Below are 18,137 nucleotides of genomic sequence, written 5' to 3'. Positions count from 1 at the left end.
TCTACTATGAATCCTTTGATCCATGGCCTGAAGGTGGCCTTTTCACCTGCCCCCAACCCCATCCCTAGCCCACAGCCAATTTTCCCTGATTGCCATTTCACCATCACCAACCACTTGACCATAGATTTTGAGAATTGAAGCCTTGAAATGCTATGGTTGAAAGTGGAAAAACCTACTCCTAAAGTACTACATTTATTAGCTAAATTATTCCTATTTTAGGTGCTAACTCAAATTTTATTTTTCTTGTAAAAAAAAAAAAAAATTGAGTTCTATGTTTAAGGTTATAATTATGTATAGAAGTTATCTCAAAGTAAATAAGGAGTAGTTATTCAAACTAAACCACCAAAAAATAAACAAAAATCAATTAAACCGCTAATCAAACTTTACACTTTCATAGTTTCATATACCGTACTAAAAAAGCTCGCCAAGATGTAATGGTTATTAAAAAATAAATTAAAAAAAAAATACCGGTTAACCAAACCCGAATTTGGTAAACCCCATACAAATACTAGTAGTCCCGCTTGGCCACTTCTTTTAAGCTGCTAGAAGCTCAAAAGAACAGGGCGTAGTTAACCAGAAAAGGGTATAAAATGACCCAAATTTGAGAGTTGAAACTCACCCAAAAAAAAACCCCCGAAATGCAGAGGTTTACAAAGTCCTCAACCACCACCACTTTACTCCGACCACTCTTCTTCTCCAATTCATCAAACCCACAACTCCCCTTCTCTCTCCGCCATCTTTCCACTTCCTCCGGCACCAAAAACGACCAATGGAACGACGCCTGGGAAACTGCGTGGCTACCCGACGACCTCGCCGGCAAGAATACTCGCGCGCCATGGGAGTCCGACGTCAACTTCGGCCTTATTCCTGATGCTGCTGACCCCGAGACGAAGGCGTTCGTCGAAGACATGAATGAAAACTGGGAGAATCGTCGCAAGAACAGAGAGAAGACTAGACAAGAGGAGGAATTGAAGGTTAAGAAGAAGGAAGAAAATGGTGGGTTGTATTGTTTGGAGAATGTGCAGAGGGATTATAGGTTGAAGAAACAGAGGATTCATGCTGGGCTTTGGATGAAAGAGATTGAATTGGTTGAAGAAGCTAAGTTGGGTGGTGGGTCTAGTGATGATATTGACAAGCTTCTTGATAGTTGTTCTGAGTGAGTTTTTTTTATCCCTTTTGTTTTAGCTTTATTGTGTTTTCTCTTTGATTGGGAAAATTAAGGGTTTTTTTGGTTTTGGTGATCTGGGGTTTAAGGTTTGTTTATGAATTTTTATGCATACCAGGTGTTTGTTTTTATGCCTGAGAGAACGCCTGCTTGAAATTTGGTGGTTAACTCTTGAACTTATGAAATGGATCAATTGGGTATCAAGATTGTTTGCTTTGATGATTTGGGAACTTTTGTTTGATGCTAGTATGTTTGATTATTGGGTGCTTCTTTGCTGCTGGGTGTGTGGGATTTGTTACTCGGACTCTTCATTTCTCTTGATGTACTTGTGTTGGATCCTCGATACTTTGGCATGGGAATGGACACTTCCACAGTTCTTCATAGGCCAAAAAATCATGGGCAATCTTTACAAAATAGGCAAAGTAGACACTTAAACATGTACTTATGTCAAATAGGAGTTATCTGATTATTGATATAATTGCTCATTTTTTGCCTTTTTAGCTCCACAATTGGGTTTTTGTTGTTACACAGCTTACACTATACGTTGTTCATCACTGTAATTTGTGGAAGAGGCCATTGATAGCTTAAATTTTGCTGAAGGTATTGGGAGTTTTAGATTAAAGGCGATAAGGTCTCAGACAAATATACAGTAATATAATATGCTGCATCTTAAATTAGGTTTAAGGAGAATCATAAAGCAGATTTTTTTATGTTGTGGTATTCATAAGAGGTGAGAATTATACTTCAGTTTAGTCTTGCAATTCTAGATAGGAAATTTTATTATGTGTATCTTCTACTTGTTATACTATACCTTGTACAATGCCTTTCCCCAGCATAAATAAAGGAAATTTTATAGAACCTGAATGTGCTGAAACTGCTGTTGTTGTAGGATATTTGACTCTGCTAGCAATAATCTGAATGACCCAAAAGTTCCCAGTACTTCTGAGTTTAAAAACAAGCCTGATGGTTGGGAATCAACGTCCAAATCTGAAGATGGCAATGTATGGGAGATGTCACAGAGAGAAGAGGACATCCTTTTGCAAGAATTTGAGCGTCGAATGGCATTTTGCAAATTTCAGGTGCACATATACATTTAGCATTGCATTAATTTATGATATTATTCAATAGCCAAAACTGTTCTCATTGTTTTCTTTGTTTGTAGAGAGTACTGTCTTTCAGAAATAGAGACTACCAATCACTAGAGAGATCAATCCGTGCCAATGGTGCAGGTTATGTGATGACCTTTATTTGGGGGGGGGGGGGGGGGGGGGGGGGGTACGCCCTGTATCCCTGTTGACCCCTTTGTATGTTGGCCTATAGTCATAAGGACATATGAGCTTAGTGTACATACTTGCAATTTTATGGGCTTATTTGTAGCATCTCTGAAGGAAACTTGGCATAATATAAATGGGAAAGTGGGAATTTTCTATGTATACTAGGTGTATAAGTCTCATGGTCCATCTCCACATAAAAGTCAGGAAAATTAGTTTCTTCCTTGAAGTATGGTCCTACATTTTAGAGTAAGTATCTTTCATGTCATAGCATGACTATTTGAGTCTTTAGGAGATTGAACACTAATTGACGCTTGGCAACATTGTTGAGTTGATCATAAGTCATGAGAAGCTCCCTTAAAATAAGTGAGATGGAAAAAGATGAATATTATATTGCAAGATTGCATCATGATCACATCTCTCAAAAAAATTTTATGTTTGATAAGGATCCTGCATCAAATAATGTGTAGTGAAATGAGTTCCTGCGTCAGTTTGATTTTCCTTATTTTTCACCTTGCCATCTAGCTGTTTTATGTTCACTAATGGGTACTTTATTACTGTAATTTTGGATGAGTTAGATCTATAAAATTCTTCTGTTTGTCCAGAAAGAAATTGAAGATATATGAATACACCTAATATACTTGTATGTTATTACTGCCTCTTCCTTTTTTACTCTTCATATATATATACTACATTCTAATGGGTTTTACCTATATTAGAATTCTGTTGAACTTAACTAAAGCTGCACTGTTTAAGTAAATTGGCCTATAAGATTGTATTGATCAATTAATTTGATTCAAAAATTTAGTGTTCAAGCGTTGTATTGATATAGTAAAATGACCAACAATCTAAAACAGAAAGTAGGCTTAAATGTTTCATATTTTGAAACAGGGGCAATAATGAACTTCTGTCCATGTTTAGCCTGCCTTAGTACAATAAATTAGTCTCCTTTCATAGTTAAACAGGAAACAAAGCTGTCTGCATCATTTGTCATTGTTGGGCTTTTCCCTAAAGGAAAAGGCAATTTCTTTCTTAGTGACAGATTTTAAGGCTATTCATTCAAGTAGTTCAAGGTACTTGCTCATAAATGTAACTTTCTTGTCCACTAGATGACCCATGATGACGTCGGTCTCTACTGAGATGGTTGAGCATGAAAATAATTTGTTTTATGAAGGTAGTCAAATTACTCAATACCTTAGTTTATTTAGGAAATGTATTAGATCTTGTTATATGCATTTCTCCACTCCTATTCCCAAGTATTAGTCCCTCTTTAAAGATTAGTGGATTGGGAACAGTATCTGCAAAATTTACCTAATAAATTATACCTCACCCCCTCCATCCTAGTAATTCCTCCTCTCCTTCTCACCAGCTTCTCGCTCCTGCCTAATAGGATAATGTCCATTCATCTGCATACTGAAATCTGCTGTTGCTGCTTGCCGGCATGGAAATTTTAATGAGATATAGTTTAAAAAAGCCAAACCATCGGCTGGATTTATCAAATGTGGCATCGGCTAACCCAGCTACTGACAAGAAGTCATAAACCAGAAGTCAGAAGAAGGTGCTTACTGCTTAGGCTAAACCAGCCAAAATTTGTTAATTGTAACTTGAAGAAATTAAATTTTCTAAAAAATATAAAGTTAAATAAATAATGAAGGTGTGGTTTGCTGATGGATGGTGGTGTGTGAGTGAATGAATCAAGTAATATGGTGTTAGTGGCAACTGGATAGCTAGAAGGTAATCACTTAAGAAAGTGCTGTTATTACTGCCTTTTGTGGGATCTGCATTAGCAGTCTTCTTTTGGGAATTGAACCATACAAAAAAAATTAATTACTTGTGACTTTATAAGTGAATTTAGGTGCAATGACTTTTATGCAGCTCAATTAGTTGCATGTCTAATGCCAATGACATAAACTAGCTTGACCACTTTGCTCATAAAATTTGATGGATGAAGGTGCTATCAAGCCTAAAAAGGTGTAAAAGATAGTTGAAAGATGTATGTTTTTTCACTTTACAGTCTCATTTTACAAGAGGCATCTGCATCTCCAATTGAACAAAGTTCTGTAGTAATCCATGCTTAGCCTTGTAAACTTAGGTTGAGTGAATTTATTACTCTTATTGATTCAGCCCTCTCTCCAAATATCTGTTATCCTACTTTGCATGATTGTATATTATGCCTTAAGATTTATGGTGCCTATTTGTATTAATATTTGCAGATAGCAAGTTTTATCAAGACACACATATTCAGCAGGAGAAGACCAATTGATGGGTGGAGATACATGATTGAGGTGATAGGACCTAATGCCAGAAAAGGTAAGGGTAGTGTGTCAAGGTTGCCAGGCCTTGCAGATCCTGCAACCCAGCCCTTCACAGAGGATAGAACACCAAGAACTGGTGGCCGTCTCTCCCGTAAGCCCAGATAGTGCCCCTCCAATCTTCATGAAGTGGGAGGTTGCCTTGATGGACTCATGCTCTGCTTTTCAAATTTAAAAGGATCATATGGATTTTTAGATTCGATTCTTGCAAGTACTTATAGGATCATGCCTTGTAGCTATGAAAGCTCACCATCTTCTTCGGTAGTGTCTGCTGGTCATCCTGAATTTGGGCTTTGTCATTGAGTCAAATGAAACATTCAAGTGATCTTCTCTGCTGGTTAATTTCCACAATGGTTGCTTTCCCTGGCTATTTTATTGGCATGAACGAAGAATTTGTACTGCTTGATCATGTTACCCAAAGGTTCTATTTTGCTGTATTTATGTTTACTGTGTATAATCTAGACACGGAAATTGTATTAGTGTAGTGGCATTTCAAGAGCAATAGCGACGCGACGGGGGTAACAAAATATAGCAGCACGGCGGTCCCTTATTTTCCTTAAAAAAACAGGGAAAAAGGGACAAATCGGCAAGAAAACTGCAAGAACGGCCCTGAGAAAACCGAATTCGCCCCAACCTCGAATTCGGATTTTCGAAGGACGCGACCCCCACCCACGGGGGGAGCACAACCGAGTATGGAATATTATGAAGCACCCTTCACTATTTCGGATAGTATTTATGGTTCTACCTTGATATCTTCTACCTTAACCGCGTATTCTCAGCATCCGGATTCTATGCATCTATCCTAGCAGCTACCCCAAGAATTCCGTCTATTGCTCTAGGGTAGGGGTTATTTTAGAGAAGAAAGAAAGCTCCTTGCTACGGCTAAAATCATAGGTGGTTTTATTATCTTCATTTAGCAATATACTGCAATTCGCAGGATAAGAATTAGCCCTGGTCTTTTAATGTTGATGATTTTGTTGATTAACCTGGCCTTAGATAATGGGGAATGATTATGATATTTAGGAATGGAAGATCCTTTAGAAGAAAATGTATCAATGAAACTTTTTGGTCCACCCGGGCACTCATTGAATGTAATTTACCCTTGGTGATAAATCCTAAAGATGTCAAGGATTTCATTGCGGAAGATAATAGCTTCCTGAAAATGTATAATTAATGTTAAATTTACTTTCCAAATTTCTTCATTTGGACACGCCTTCTAGTTATATTACCTGAAAGGAACCTCTTGTACAATCTGAATATTAAAAGCGTTTTAAATCGGGCTTACTTTTTCTTTCTAAATTGCACATAAACAATTAGCTAGATGTTCAAAATTACTTTATAGGTGGTAAACTAGTTATTGGCCCGAGCGATGCCCCGCTACATTGTAAATTTATAAGTTGGTGATACACATAGGATGACACATGTGGCACCAAATAATTAATAAAGGAAACACATGGCGTTAGCATGTTGTCCCTATGGGTTTTAGGGCCTGTTCACATTTATTTAATTTCAGTTCAGTTCAGCTCCAATCAGTTCAGTTCAGCTCCTAATTTCCCTCATAAAAAATTCATTTCAACTCAGTTCAGTTCAGCTCCAATTAGTCCAGTTCAGTTCAGTTCAGCTCAGTTCAGTAAATGTGAACAGACCCTTAATAATAACATAGACTACGTTTACAAAACTTTTAGGCGAAATGATTTGAGATTTCAGTAAGACTTTGTTCTATTCACCTTATTTTTTTGCTGAATTTTGTTGATTAGTAAAAATTATTTTTACTGATTCTCTATACATTAAAGCTACTGATTTTTGTTGAAATGAATTGTATTGAATTAAACTTATTTTAATTTAAGATGCAAAAAATAGGGCCCTAAGTCTATTTTTGGGATATTATATTTTTATGTATACACAATTTACACATTCAATATGTACCGATATAAAATAAGTCCACACAAACCGCTATTCGACTAGACCCGATTCGTGACCTACCACAAACGAAACCCACTTGATAATATGGTAACACTAATTATGTAATTGATTTCATAGCTTTGGGCTGACCCTAAAAGTCGAACCAGGAAATCACATTTCACAAAACAAGAAGAACCCCTCAAAATCCAACAACAGCCCATCATAAAACCATTAAACCCTTCTCTCTTTCTCACTTCCGCCGCATCTTCACCGCAAACCTAACTCCTCGCCGTCGGTGACCCACCATGGTGCACGTCGTCTACTACCGCAACTGTAATTTCTCCTCTCCCTTTTCCTTTTTTCCGATTTTTATTTTGTTAGTTTTTTCCATTTTGTTTGAATTTCTTCATATTATCTGTGTATTGTCTCTGTTTACTTTATAATTCATCTGGGAATTTTAGTTTAATTGATGAATAACCTTTTAGAGTTGGTGATTTTGTAATTTAAATCGATTCTTTCGCTAAAGTTAGCGCATTTTACTTGTTATGAAAATCTAGGGTTTATCATGTTAGCTAGGGTGATGATCTATTTGTGTATATGAAATGGTGCAAATTGTTAGCTTTCAATAATTGTTAGGTTCGTTTGGTTTTTGTGCAAATTAGGTTAAAAAAATTAGTGGGGTTTGTTAAATTTTAAATCTTTATACTTAATTTGTGATTTTTAGGACAAATTTAGTATATTTGATTGAATTATTAGTGATGATTTTGTGAACTGGGGTGATATGTAGATGGAAAGACATTTAAGAAGCCTCGTCGTCCTTATGAGAAGGAACGATTGGATGCTGAATTGAAGCTTGTAGGAGAGTATGGGCTTCGAAACAAGAGAGAGCTCTGGAGGGTTCAATATGTTTTGAGCCGTATCCGTAATGCCGCAAGGCATCTTCTTACCCTAGATGAGAAGAACCCTCGTCGTATCTTTGAGGGAGAAGCTCTTCTGAGGAGGATGAATAGGTACGGGCTTTTGGATGAAGGACAGAACAAGCTCGATTACGTGTTGGCTCTGACCGTTGAGAACTTCTTGGAGAGGCGTCTTCAGACCCTTGTCTTCAAGTCTGGTATGGCCAAGTCTATTCACCATGCTAGGGTGCTCATCAGGCAGAGGCACATTAGGTATCTTATTTAACCCTTCTTTAAATTTTGATTGCAATTGAGGTTTGCCTGCTGCATTGTGATACTTGATGTTTTGAATATTTGATATTCTGAAGATGTTAAGTGTGGATTTCCTTATCTGTTTTCATTTAGTAATATGAGATGCTCATTATTGCTACATATTGCTTGTATACAAGTTTCATGAGTAACTATTTTGTCACAGGAATGAGAATGGTGAGCCTTCTGATAAGTTGATGTTGTAGTGTTGGAAACATATGATATTGCTTAAACATATGGTTTTGTAGAATTATATGATTTTATCCATTCACCTTGAGATTATTGGCTTCTGTTTGAATTTAGTTCATGGTGGTGTGAATTTGATCTTTTGATGTCAGTCGTGATGTTGGAGACTATGGTGTAGCTATTTTAATAGAAACTTGGTGCCTTTTACAAGCTTTATGAAGATGTTACTACCATGTAAAGTGGTCTGTATTGATCGAATGAGCTTTTGATCTTTAGTCTTTTGGCTGGAGCCTGGAGGTGGTGAATCTGTTAACTTTCATAGGGAGTAATGTTGCCGAATGACTGATGTTATTCTTGTCAAGTATATTAATTGTGAAAAGGAACTGTTGCTAGGAAGGAGAAATGGTATTAAGCAGCCTTGATTTCAATCATATGCTATTGCAATGTTGATTGCGTACACTAATGGTTGTGCACTGGGATTGATGAGCCAGCTGTGCTGCCATACTTTGCCATTGAGGATTGCATTCACAGTGTTTTATATGAGCCAGCTGTGCTGCCATACTTTGCCATTGGCACATACTTTCTCAACATAGCTGGCCAGTTTATTCTGAATCTGGTGTTTTCTGTACCTGTTCTTGTGTGAGACAGTCTACTTGAGGTCAAACAAGCTCTGTTTATTCTGAATCTTTGCCTATGCTTAATACCAGCCAAAATAAACATGTCTATCCTCTGCTTATTTTGGCTGGTATTAAGCATATTTGCCTATGCTCTGTTTATAACTATCTTTGCCTATGCTTAATACCAAACCTCAATGTGAGTCAGGCCTCCCAGAGCCTTTAATGTGTGTCATAACCATGCATGTTGATTCCTCTTTTGATTTTATGACATTATCAAGAGAGGCTTTAGATTGTACATAGCTCGTGCACATGCTATTAGTTTTTACCTTGATTGATGGAGGGTAAGGAAGGGAAGGGAAATGTAGGGATAGATTATCTTTCATTTGGATAACAAATGAGGAAGGAAGGGGATTGGAGGGGAGGGAAATGGAGGGATTACATTGTAAGAAATTGATCACTCCAATAAAGGAAATTTGAAAGGAAAACTCATCGTTCTCCCCTTTCTTTCCCTTCCCTCCCCATGCCTCCCCTTCCCTTCCCCTTTTTTAAAAAACACTGTGAATGTCATATGTAGTCTGTCATTTGAGGCTTTTGAGCAATGTGATCGTTTTTTGCTTGATAATGTTGTTATCTGATCTGTGTGTGATATTTTGATGTCAGGGTTGGGAGACAGGTGGTGAATGTTCCCTCATTCATGGTGAGGGTTGACTCTCAAAAGCACATCGACTTCTCTCTCACTAGTCCCTTTGGAGGAGGCCGCCCAGGTAGAGTGAAGCGAAAGAACCAGAAGGCAGCAGCAAAGAAGGCTGCTGGTGGTGATGGTGATGAGGAAGATGAAGAGTGAGCTATATTCCCAGTTCTTGGTAGTTTGTAGGCTTAAGATCCTTTGTTAGTACCTCTATTGAATTTTGAAATATGGCACTATGTCCCCTAAGAGATCCTTCAATTTTCATGTTTCAGTTTATTGATTTTGTTTCTTCACAATTTAGAAAGTTTTGAGATCTTTTTGTTGTGGTTAAAGTATTTAAATATGACTCTGTTCATTGTGTTCTTATGGACCCAATAGATCACCTTTATTAACTTATCCATAGCGTCATGTGCTGTTTTTTTACTTCCATTCACATTGCTCTTAATGCCTAGCCTATCTTTCTTCTGCCTAACGAATCGGGCTGCTTGCCTCATCCCTTGTAACGAATCAATGTCTGTTGAAGCTATCTTGCTGTTGGTTATATTTGATCTAGTTGCTCTAATCATGCTTCATAAATCCATAGCTGTTAAAATGGATGTTGCTGTACAGTTTCGGTTTTTTCTATGGATATGAACTATTTCTGATGCACGCAAATGAAGACTGGATGCAAATTGAAACATCATTCTGTGGTTCTGCCATTAGGGTGCAAATCACAGGATGTGGATGATCTTTCATTGTTTAGAGTGTAGATTCTGTATTAAAACACCAAATCTCCACCAAATCGTCATAATATTGGAACTTGCCATCCATGCGAGGGAGCCATGTAAAAGGATGGGTACTTTCAGATAAATGCTCTAGCCTGATTGATAACTGGGATAAGGCGAAAGAAATTATCATTGGATTAACCAAACTATTGGCAAAACTGGTCTTTCTTGCTTTCTTTGATTTACCTTTCTCTCCCCCTTATTAGAATGCATAATTCAATATGAGTTCTTCCTTCTAGCAACTCTGAGAAGCAGTTTACTCCTATGCATGACAAAGAATCACTATAGAAATGCTAGCAATACAATCATTCTTGCGCATCATATTAGTTGGCACATTTCATTTAGGCGCGTTTGCTATTGCTTAGCTGCAAATAATACTATCTTGAATTATGTACAACCAAAATTCCATAAAAACTTGATATTTGAAAAATAGTAGTTGAGACTTAGGGCCTGTTTACTGATTGGAGCTGAACGAACTGAACTGATTGGAGCTGAACTGAACTGAACTGAAATTAAGCTGAAGTGAACAGGCCCTTAAGCTCCCTTGCAATATCCTTTTTTTCCCTTGGAATTTCACATACTACCTTCGTTACAAATTATTTGCAACGATTAAACATTTTCCCTCTCTAGTTTATGTCAAATCGTTGCAAATAATATGTTACGGGGTAGTATTTACATATACCCACTATTTCAATCATATGGTTTTGCCCCAAATCCTTCAAAATCAAACAAAAATGTTTGAAATGAACGAAATGACCACTTGTACTTTGCTTCTAATTGAAATATTCTAATCACCTTGATCTTAATTCCCTTCAAATAAACGCGAAGGCTGTTATTGAATTCATTCCTCTACTCTTGCTTGATGTTTACAAATGACAATACACAACTAACCATTCCATGGCGCCTTTGAAGATCAGTGCTTTGCAAGATGCTTTTTGAATCATTATAGTTATGCCTTACATAGTTACATGGCTACATGAGTTACATCTACTAGCCTGTCCGAGTTTTTTTTTCGTTGGATAGCTTCCGTGCTATTGGTCTTAACCTGAGAATCCGATGTACGGAGACCTTTAGACTTGGTGTACCTTTCCTTTAAGAAATAAAGCAAGAACATTATCCACAACTAAGCTAAAATATTTTAGCATTGTCCCTACTCAAAATGATGCAACTATTAAGAAACGAAAGACGTAGTTAAGAAGCTTTTGTAGGCTACGTTCTTATGTCTCGAAATGACTCAATGCGGACCTTCATACGTTCTTGCGTACAACTAATATCCATATTTTTTTTTTTTCCTTTGTTGTTCATGTATGTTTAGACAAAAATTTCATATTGTCACTTGTCAATTGTTTATTAATTATTTTTCAGATTAGATGAATTGAGACACTCGCTGTGTTCTGCCCCTATAGCTCAGTGGTAGAGCGTCAGTCTTGTAAACTGAAGGTCTGTAATTCGATCCTGCATGGGGGCATTCATTTTATGTTTTACAGAAATGTCTTTTTTTTGGCTATATAATTTGCATATATACGCATAATTATTCAATTTATAGTACAGTAGTACTAGAATGTTATTCCTGTTTAACTTCTTTTTGTTATGTTGGACTGTTGGTGAAATGCATGAAATTATTAGAGTCGGTTTGGTTATATTTCCTAACCAGATAAACTTAACATAAATATAATATTAACAAATATAACCAAACCGACTCTAACAGAAATCCTGAAGCATATCAATGCAATTTATGAATTTCTTTCATTAATCCCAAACTAACATCTATGATGTCAAATTTGAAATGTCTACTCAAATACCAAAACTAGTATTATTCTAGTTGATGGATTACGTTTTGAATTTAGCTTTTAATACAAGTCATATATACCTTATTCAAATTGATTAACAAATTTACTGCAATACATGGATTTTTTTTTTTATATATATATTGCTCAGTTATAGATTGGTTTTAACAATGTAATTGATTAATGACATCAACTAGTTGTCCATTTCTGTTGTTTTGTCCTTTTATATTGAATATAAATTATTTTTAATAAAATATTTCTTAGCTTTATGGTTATTTACTTGTTCATTTTCTAAGAAGAATGTGGAGCAACTCGTTTAAAAGTGCTTCATGAGCCACATTACATATGAAAATGATGTGTTCTAATGTCATTGTCATCCAAGTTGATGGCATCACATAGCAATTAATAAGATGATATTTTTCAATCATATTGTGTAGACCATAATCTTTCACTATAAATTGTCAATTGGAGCCACATCTTTTTTTAGAAAAAATGATTTGGCACTATATCGTTATTAGATGGAGAGGCCAAATGGCAGATAATTGTAAAGATAACACCTAATATAAAATACAAGTAAGAAAAATATCATTATATATATTGAATAATAATAATAACAATAATAATAATTAAAAAAAATCTCTCTGTTTTCATCAATTCTTCTCAGTTACTTTAGTTACAGAAATACAAGAAAAAATTAAAATGGAGGCCATGCATAGGAGTATGTGACTAATTTTACTTTAAATTGAAGAGAAATAGAGTAAGGGATGTACTCATAATTGAGCTCCACAATATGGGGTTGTAGACTTGTAGTTGATAAAAAATGTATAAAAAGTTTTCATAAAAATAATGCTTCATAATAAAGTAAAAGTGAGTAAGACTTGAAAGAATAAATAATAATAATAATAATAATAATAATAATAATAATAATAATAATAAATAAATAAATAAAACAGAAAATGTGTTAAATTAGGAAATTTGAGCTAGCAATATGCTCATTTTCACATAAAAATGAAAAGAGTATAATTGATGGAAAAATAATATATAGACCTTGAAGTCAAGATCCAGGTTGGCGAGGGACCATAAAATTATGTTGTATTCGAAATTGATGTAGTGATGCTCAGTGGCGGATGTAGAATATTTAGTGTGAAGGGGCACTAAATAGAAAAAAAAAATAAATAAATAATTGTGTGAAGGCTCAAACCTAAGACTTTTGCATAAACTCAATACATTACCATTATGACAAAGCTAAATTAATGTATTTTATTACATTAAAATTATATTTAACCTGTAAATTTATACCTTTACCGATACAAATAAATATACAATATTATTTGGGGGGGGGGGGTGTGTCAGTGCCACCCAGGACCCTTAATGGTGATGCTTAATTTACTTGATAAAGTCTATAAGATATACCAAGTGTTTGTAATCTTGATTCGTTGTTCAAAAAATATTGATTAAATTTCGTCTATATCATCACCCTTTGTTGCTTTTATAGACGAAAATATATGTTGAGTCATAGGAGTATACATATTCTAAAATGCTAACAGGCCTTAATTGCACATCACCCTTTAGGAATTTGAATCCAACAAGTTGTATGAATGGTCCTTAACATTTCAGTACAAAATGGACCACAGGTCCACAATACAAGACCTCTCCATGAACATGTTACACATTATGGAGCAAATTTTGTTCCTTTTTTTGGGTGGGAATATTAATATATTGATGAGATTGGTGGGTGGTAAATTCCAAATTGATAACGTTATTCATTTCGATACCCCCAAAAAATGACAGTTTCCTCTTTTCCCTTAGTTATTTTGTCGTAATCGTCACATACTAAATTAGCAAGCTAGGTAAGAAGTCTTGTTCAATGCTCTAAATCTCTAATACCAAGTACAAATTAAAGGAAATTGTCTGAACATCAAGCAAATATGTGAGTCCTCCATGGCTTCATGCACATATACTTACGAAGATTAAAGGTATATTTCATCCAAGTTAGATAAGGCCAAGCAAGAAAAATTCGTACTAGATTTTAAAACGGCTTTCCACTTTCAATTTTCACATACACATTTAATAACTAGTTGATGTAGGATGTATGAGTTAGTTATACTATGGGATCTTAAGATTAAGTATCGACCCGATAGTTGATTGAGATATGCCTAGAAAGAAAGAATGAACGAAACGAAGGGCTCATTTGCTTACAACAACAACAACAAAAAACGGCATTGATCCAAAAGATGGACCAAATTATTATATGATCTAATAAATCGCTACGCATTTGCTATAAACCTAATGCAGCCTAAACTTATCTCTATAACTACTATTGTAATTATCATTATTGATAATAACATGATGATGGTGATGATAATTGCAAAACGAACGACACTAAAGTTGTAGTGACAAAATGATTAGTAGCCTAAAACAAGATTGAATAAAATCATCTTGGACTCGTGCATGAAATTAAAGAGGTGGCAAACAAATCGTACACATTATATTTAATTTATATTAATATAATTCATGCATGTCATCTTCTTTACTTCTTATAATGAGTAACCTTTTTCAATTAAGCTAAATCATTGAATGTTGGCCTAGGTCTGATTCAAGTCTATTATTATTAGTTAACTTACTAATTTAATTATGATAAATAACTCAATATTGGTCATCTCAACTAGTTTTAGTCGAGTCAAGATGAACTTGAAACATAATACTTATTGTGGTGGACTAGTTTGGGTAAGTAGTAATTAGTTTATTAATTACCAATCAAAATTTATTGTCTAAATCTTTTACCAATGGCATTATCTAATAACAAACTGTAAACCTTTCTTGAAATTTATTATATACACCTAGATGCACCATCACCCAAGATTATATAAATTTTTGCATATTTATTAATTACTAGAGAAGCTAACACGCCATGTGTGCGCCATAGCTAGTCATATCTGGAAGTTCTTTCAGTTTGGCCTTAAATCATAAATGTAATTGTTGATATGTAAACAACTATGTTTAAAGGTATAAATGTCCAAGGCAACTAACTTTAATGAGAGAAAATAAGTAAATTAACATTTTTGAGGGTATAATTGTCAAACAATATTCATTAAAAAAAACTTGTACTTATTAATGAGGAATATAAGTAAATAAACATTTTTAAAAGTATAATTAACATTACACTATTTATAAAAGTAATCTTATACTATTACTTTTAATAAGGTAGGATAGGAATATTATCAAAATTTACCTCGCCTTGCACTGTACCCATTGTATATTTGTATATAAGAATCTCTCATCCTTTCTTGGATATATGTATACATATATATATGCTCTCAAATTAATTAAAATGCATTGATGAGTGATATATTCCTTAGTTTGTTTAAACTTTGAAGGATCCCAAAAAGAAAAGCAAAAGAATAATAAGTACATCTATCATAGTCAAAATATGCATTAATTTTGAAGGAGAATTGGGAATATTTTTGTGCATGCAAGTAAATGAAAAGGTGACGAGATTATAAGCATTCTTTTATTGAAGATAGCTTATTCCTTTGCTTTACACAACCCTGAAATAGTCGTAACTTGTGAAAAAATAGGTTTTGTACTAGTAGATACAAAGTCGTTGGGAAATAGCATCATCTTTAATTTGCCACTTTCTTTTGGATTAATATAGTGTCATGATCAAATTGAAGTGTGCATGAGCTATGAGATAATGTTTAACTACCAAATTAGGTATCGTTCTTTTATCTAATTACAAAATTAGGTTTAATTTGATAATATGTAGGTATGATATTAAGATGTGATTAACATTGGATTGTTGGAAGTCTTGTCCAACTATGATCTCAATAATATAAACGTTAATTTGGTTTGTTGCATGTTTGATGTGAAGTGGAAACTCAAAAGTGGCAAAGTGAGCATTTAGAAGACCAATAAGAATTCTCACTCTTTTATTTAAAAAAAGAAAGAGCCACAACACATAACTTATAATTTTACTATTACTAAGTACTACAGTAACATGCTTATGATTTTAGTGCCAATACATTCACTATAAAAAAATATGCACATGAGATTGATATTGTTCATCCTTCTCATTTTAAGTAACTTTATTTTGTTAAACCCCTTATTTGAAATTGGATGTAAGGGGTTTAACAAATCCATCTATTTTGTTGCTTGATGAAACTAAGCTGAATATCGATTAGTTGGTGTGTAATAAAATTGTACATGATATATTTACTCAATGAAGATTTGTCATGATGATATAATAGCATATTATGACCCTAGGGTGTAATTAATCCATTATACTATACCAAACAAGTTATGATGATAAAACTTTTAGTTTGATATTTAATATGCAGTACGAAGTACGAGTACTTCGCATATTTTGTACTCTGTATATTTTGTACTCCGTATATTTCATTACTCCATATCTGTCTTTAGTTGAAACGAAAAATAAATCAATTATCACGATTTATTCACGAGAAAACAAACATGCATGCTTGTGTGAAGTTGATTGATGATCTATTTATGACTTTTGCACTACATATATTAATATATTTGGCAGCCCTTAACATTCATGCTTCAATTTCATTATTGATTAAATATTATAAACTCTACTTTAATTGTACCATAGTCTACGCATTCCTTTTTGACTATCACAATGGCATGAAAATCAAAAAACATTATCTCTACAAAACTTTTTTTTTTCATACTTGTTTTTAATATAATGTACGTTCCTTTAATTTATAGAGAACAAATCTCATCACTTTATTTTGCGCTATTTATATTACTTCCAAATCCCTTTTATGGTCTTTAAAAGGCTCTAGCTCACCTAACATACACAATATGCTTTGAAGAGTAATAGTAATAATTTTGTTTATCTGGGGGTATATTCGTCTTTTCAAGTGCCATAGCAAGGGTACATGCGTCATTTGTGTTGGATGGCCAACTAACTACTGTAGATGGACAATTGTCCCAAAATCAATGAACTAATGGCCACGGTATTTGAACATATTTACGAAAAGTGCCACCAAATTAACGATTTTCGTTAATATGGCATTTCGACTTGTATTTGCCAAATTAGTTAAGACGAAGATTAGTAAAAAATTTCTTTTGTTAGATCGATTCTTGTCCTAGGAATTTCATTAGCTAATTTGTCTTAGGACAGGGTTTCTAGATTATTTCATGTACAATTATAGGGCCATAGGGGTGGGAAACCAACAATAAAATAGATCAGATGTCTTTTATTTATGAAAATCTGAAAATTGTGAGTTAGTTCGAGTGAATTAAGTTGATTTCTAATTGTAAATTCTTCTTGTTTTGGTTGAAAAGATCAAACTTTCTTTGGTTAAAAGTTAAACAACAACAACAACAACAACAATAATAATAATAATAATAATAATAAGTTAATAATACTTCCTCCGTTAACTATTATTTGCAACAAATAAAGGGGGTGTTTGCGGACTCCTAGGAAAAATTTGTTTGTGAGAGTAAAATGGAGAGAGAAAAAGTTGGGTGCATGTGATGAGGAGAGAGATAGAGAGAAATGATTACCTAAAAAGGGGAAAAAAAAACATTTGTTGCACATAATAGTTAGCATTCATTTATAGTATATGTTGCAAATAACCGTTGACGGAGGTAGTAATAAATTTAAAAATAACCCTCATCAAGCCCTCATTCAGCATTTACCACCATCTCCACCACAACCACCACCAGCCCTGAAACCCCCACAATAACCCTCCATCGGCTTCAAAACCTGCACCCCTTCCACTAGCCCAGAAACACCCACCTTCACCCCTCACCTCCACCCCACCCTTCATGTTGACCCATGAAAAAACCCACATGTGAGTGGTGTGTTGTCCCGCATTGAAGAGTGTAGAAAGTGTTGGAAAGTGTATCGCACATTGAAGAAATAAGAAAGTTGTGTTCACTTTATAAGGATAAGGGGCTACTCCCCTCCTTATTGCCATATGTTTTTAAGGTGGAATCTCCTTGGCCTATGGTCATATAAAGTTGACAGTTGTGTCGAGTGTGGCCTAAGCCCATTTATCATTGTATTAGAGCCAAGTTGAGTTGTGTTGTGATCTGGGCTAAAATTATGGACAACTCACATACATGTGAGGGGGCGTGTTGAGCCTATGAGAAAACCCACATGTGAGTGGTGTGTTGTCCCACATTAAAGAATGTAGAAAGTGTTGGGAAGTGTATTCCACATTGAAAAAATAAGAAAGTTGTGTCCACTTTATAAAGCTAATGAGGCTA

General features: G+C 34.7%; 2 protein-coding genes and 1 non-coding gene across 3 annotated transcripts; all 3 read left to right on the top strand.

The window, feature by feature from the left end:
- Positions 1 to 602: 602 nt before the first annotated feature.
- LOC145603088 (protein GAMETE CELL DEFECTIVE 1, mitochondrial-like) lies at positions 603 to 5,187 on the top strand. Its single transcript, XM_081659206.1, has 3 exons — positions 603 to 1,156; positions 2,055 to 2,244; positions 4,650 to 5,187. The coding sequence occupies exons 1-3, from the start codon at positions 639 to 641 to the stop codon at positions 4,854 to 4,856; spliced, it is 915 nt and encodes a 304-aa protein (XP_081515332.1). The 5' UTR covers positions 603 to 638; the 3' UTR covers positions 4,857 to 5,187.
- A 1,631-nt stretch (positions 5,188 to 6,818) lies between these two features.
- Positions 6,819 to 9,742, top strand: LOC145601098 (small ribosomal subunit protein uS4y). The gene is made up of 3 exons (XM_081657033.1): positions 6,819 to 6,983; positions 7,438 to 7,819; positions 9,319 to 9,742. The coding sequence occupies exons 1-3, from the start codon at positions 6,956 to 6,958 to the stop codon at positions 9,500 to 9,502; spliced, it is 594 nt and encodes a 197-aa protein (XP_081513159.1). The 5' UTR covers positions 6,819 to 6,955; the 3' UTR covers positions 9,503 to 9,742.
- Positions 9,743 to 11,506: 1,764 nt separating this feature from the next.
- On the top strand, positions 11,507 to 11,578 carry TRNAT-UGU (transfer RNA threonine (anticodon UGU)). Its single transcript has one exon. It is a non-coding gene; the product is annotated as a tRNA-Thr (tRNA).
- Positions 11,579 to 18,137: the final 6,559 nt, after the last annotated feature.

Source organism: Chenopodium album, chromosome 21 (genome assembly GCF_948465745.1).
Source record: "Chenopodium album chromosome 21, dcCheAlbu1.1, whole genome shotgun sequence".
Taxonomy (NCBI): Eukaryota; Viridiplantae; Streptophyta; class Magnoliopsida; order Caryophyllales; family Amaranthaceae; genus Chenopodium; species Chenopodium album.
This window is presented reverse-complemented; position numbering and strand designations above follow the sequence as displayed.

Bases quoted from the DNA above. Each gene is read 5' to 3' on its own strand.
- LOC145603088 (XM_081659206.1), top strand. From the start codon at position 639: ATGCAGAGGTTTACAAAGTCCTCAACCACCACCACTTTACTCCGACCA. The intron at 1,157-2,054 runs GTGAGTTTTTTT...CTGTTGTTGTAG, and splicing joins CTTCTTGATAGTTGTTCTGA to GATATTTGACTCTGCTAGCA. The intron at 2,245-4,649 runs GTGCACATATAC...TAATATTTGCAG, and splicing joins TGGCATTTTGCAAATTTCAG to ATAGCAAGTTTTATCAAGAC.
- LOC145601098 (XM_081657033.1), top strand. From the start codon at position 6,956: ATGGTGCACGTCGTCTACTACCGCAACT. The intron at 6,984-7,437 runs GTAATTTCTCCT...GGTGATATGTAG, and splicing joins CGTCGTCTACTACCGCAACT to ATGGAAAGACATTTAAGAAG. The intron at 7,820-9,318 runs GTATCTTATTTA...TTTTGATGTCAG, and splicing joins ATCAGGCAGAGGCACATTAG to GGTTGGGAGACAGGTGGTGA.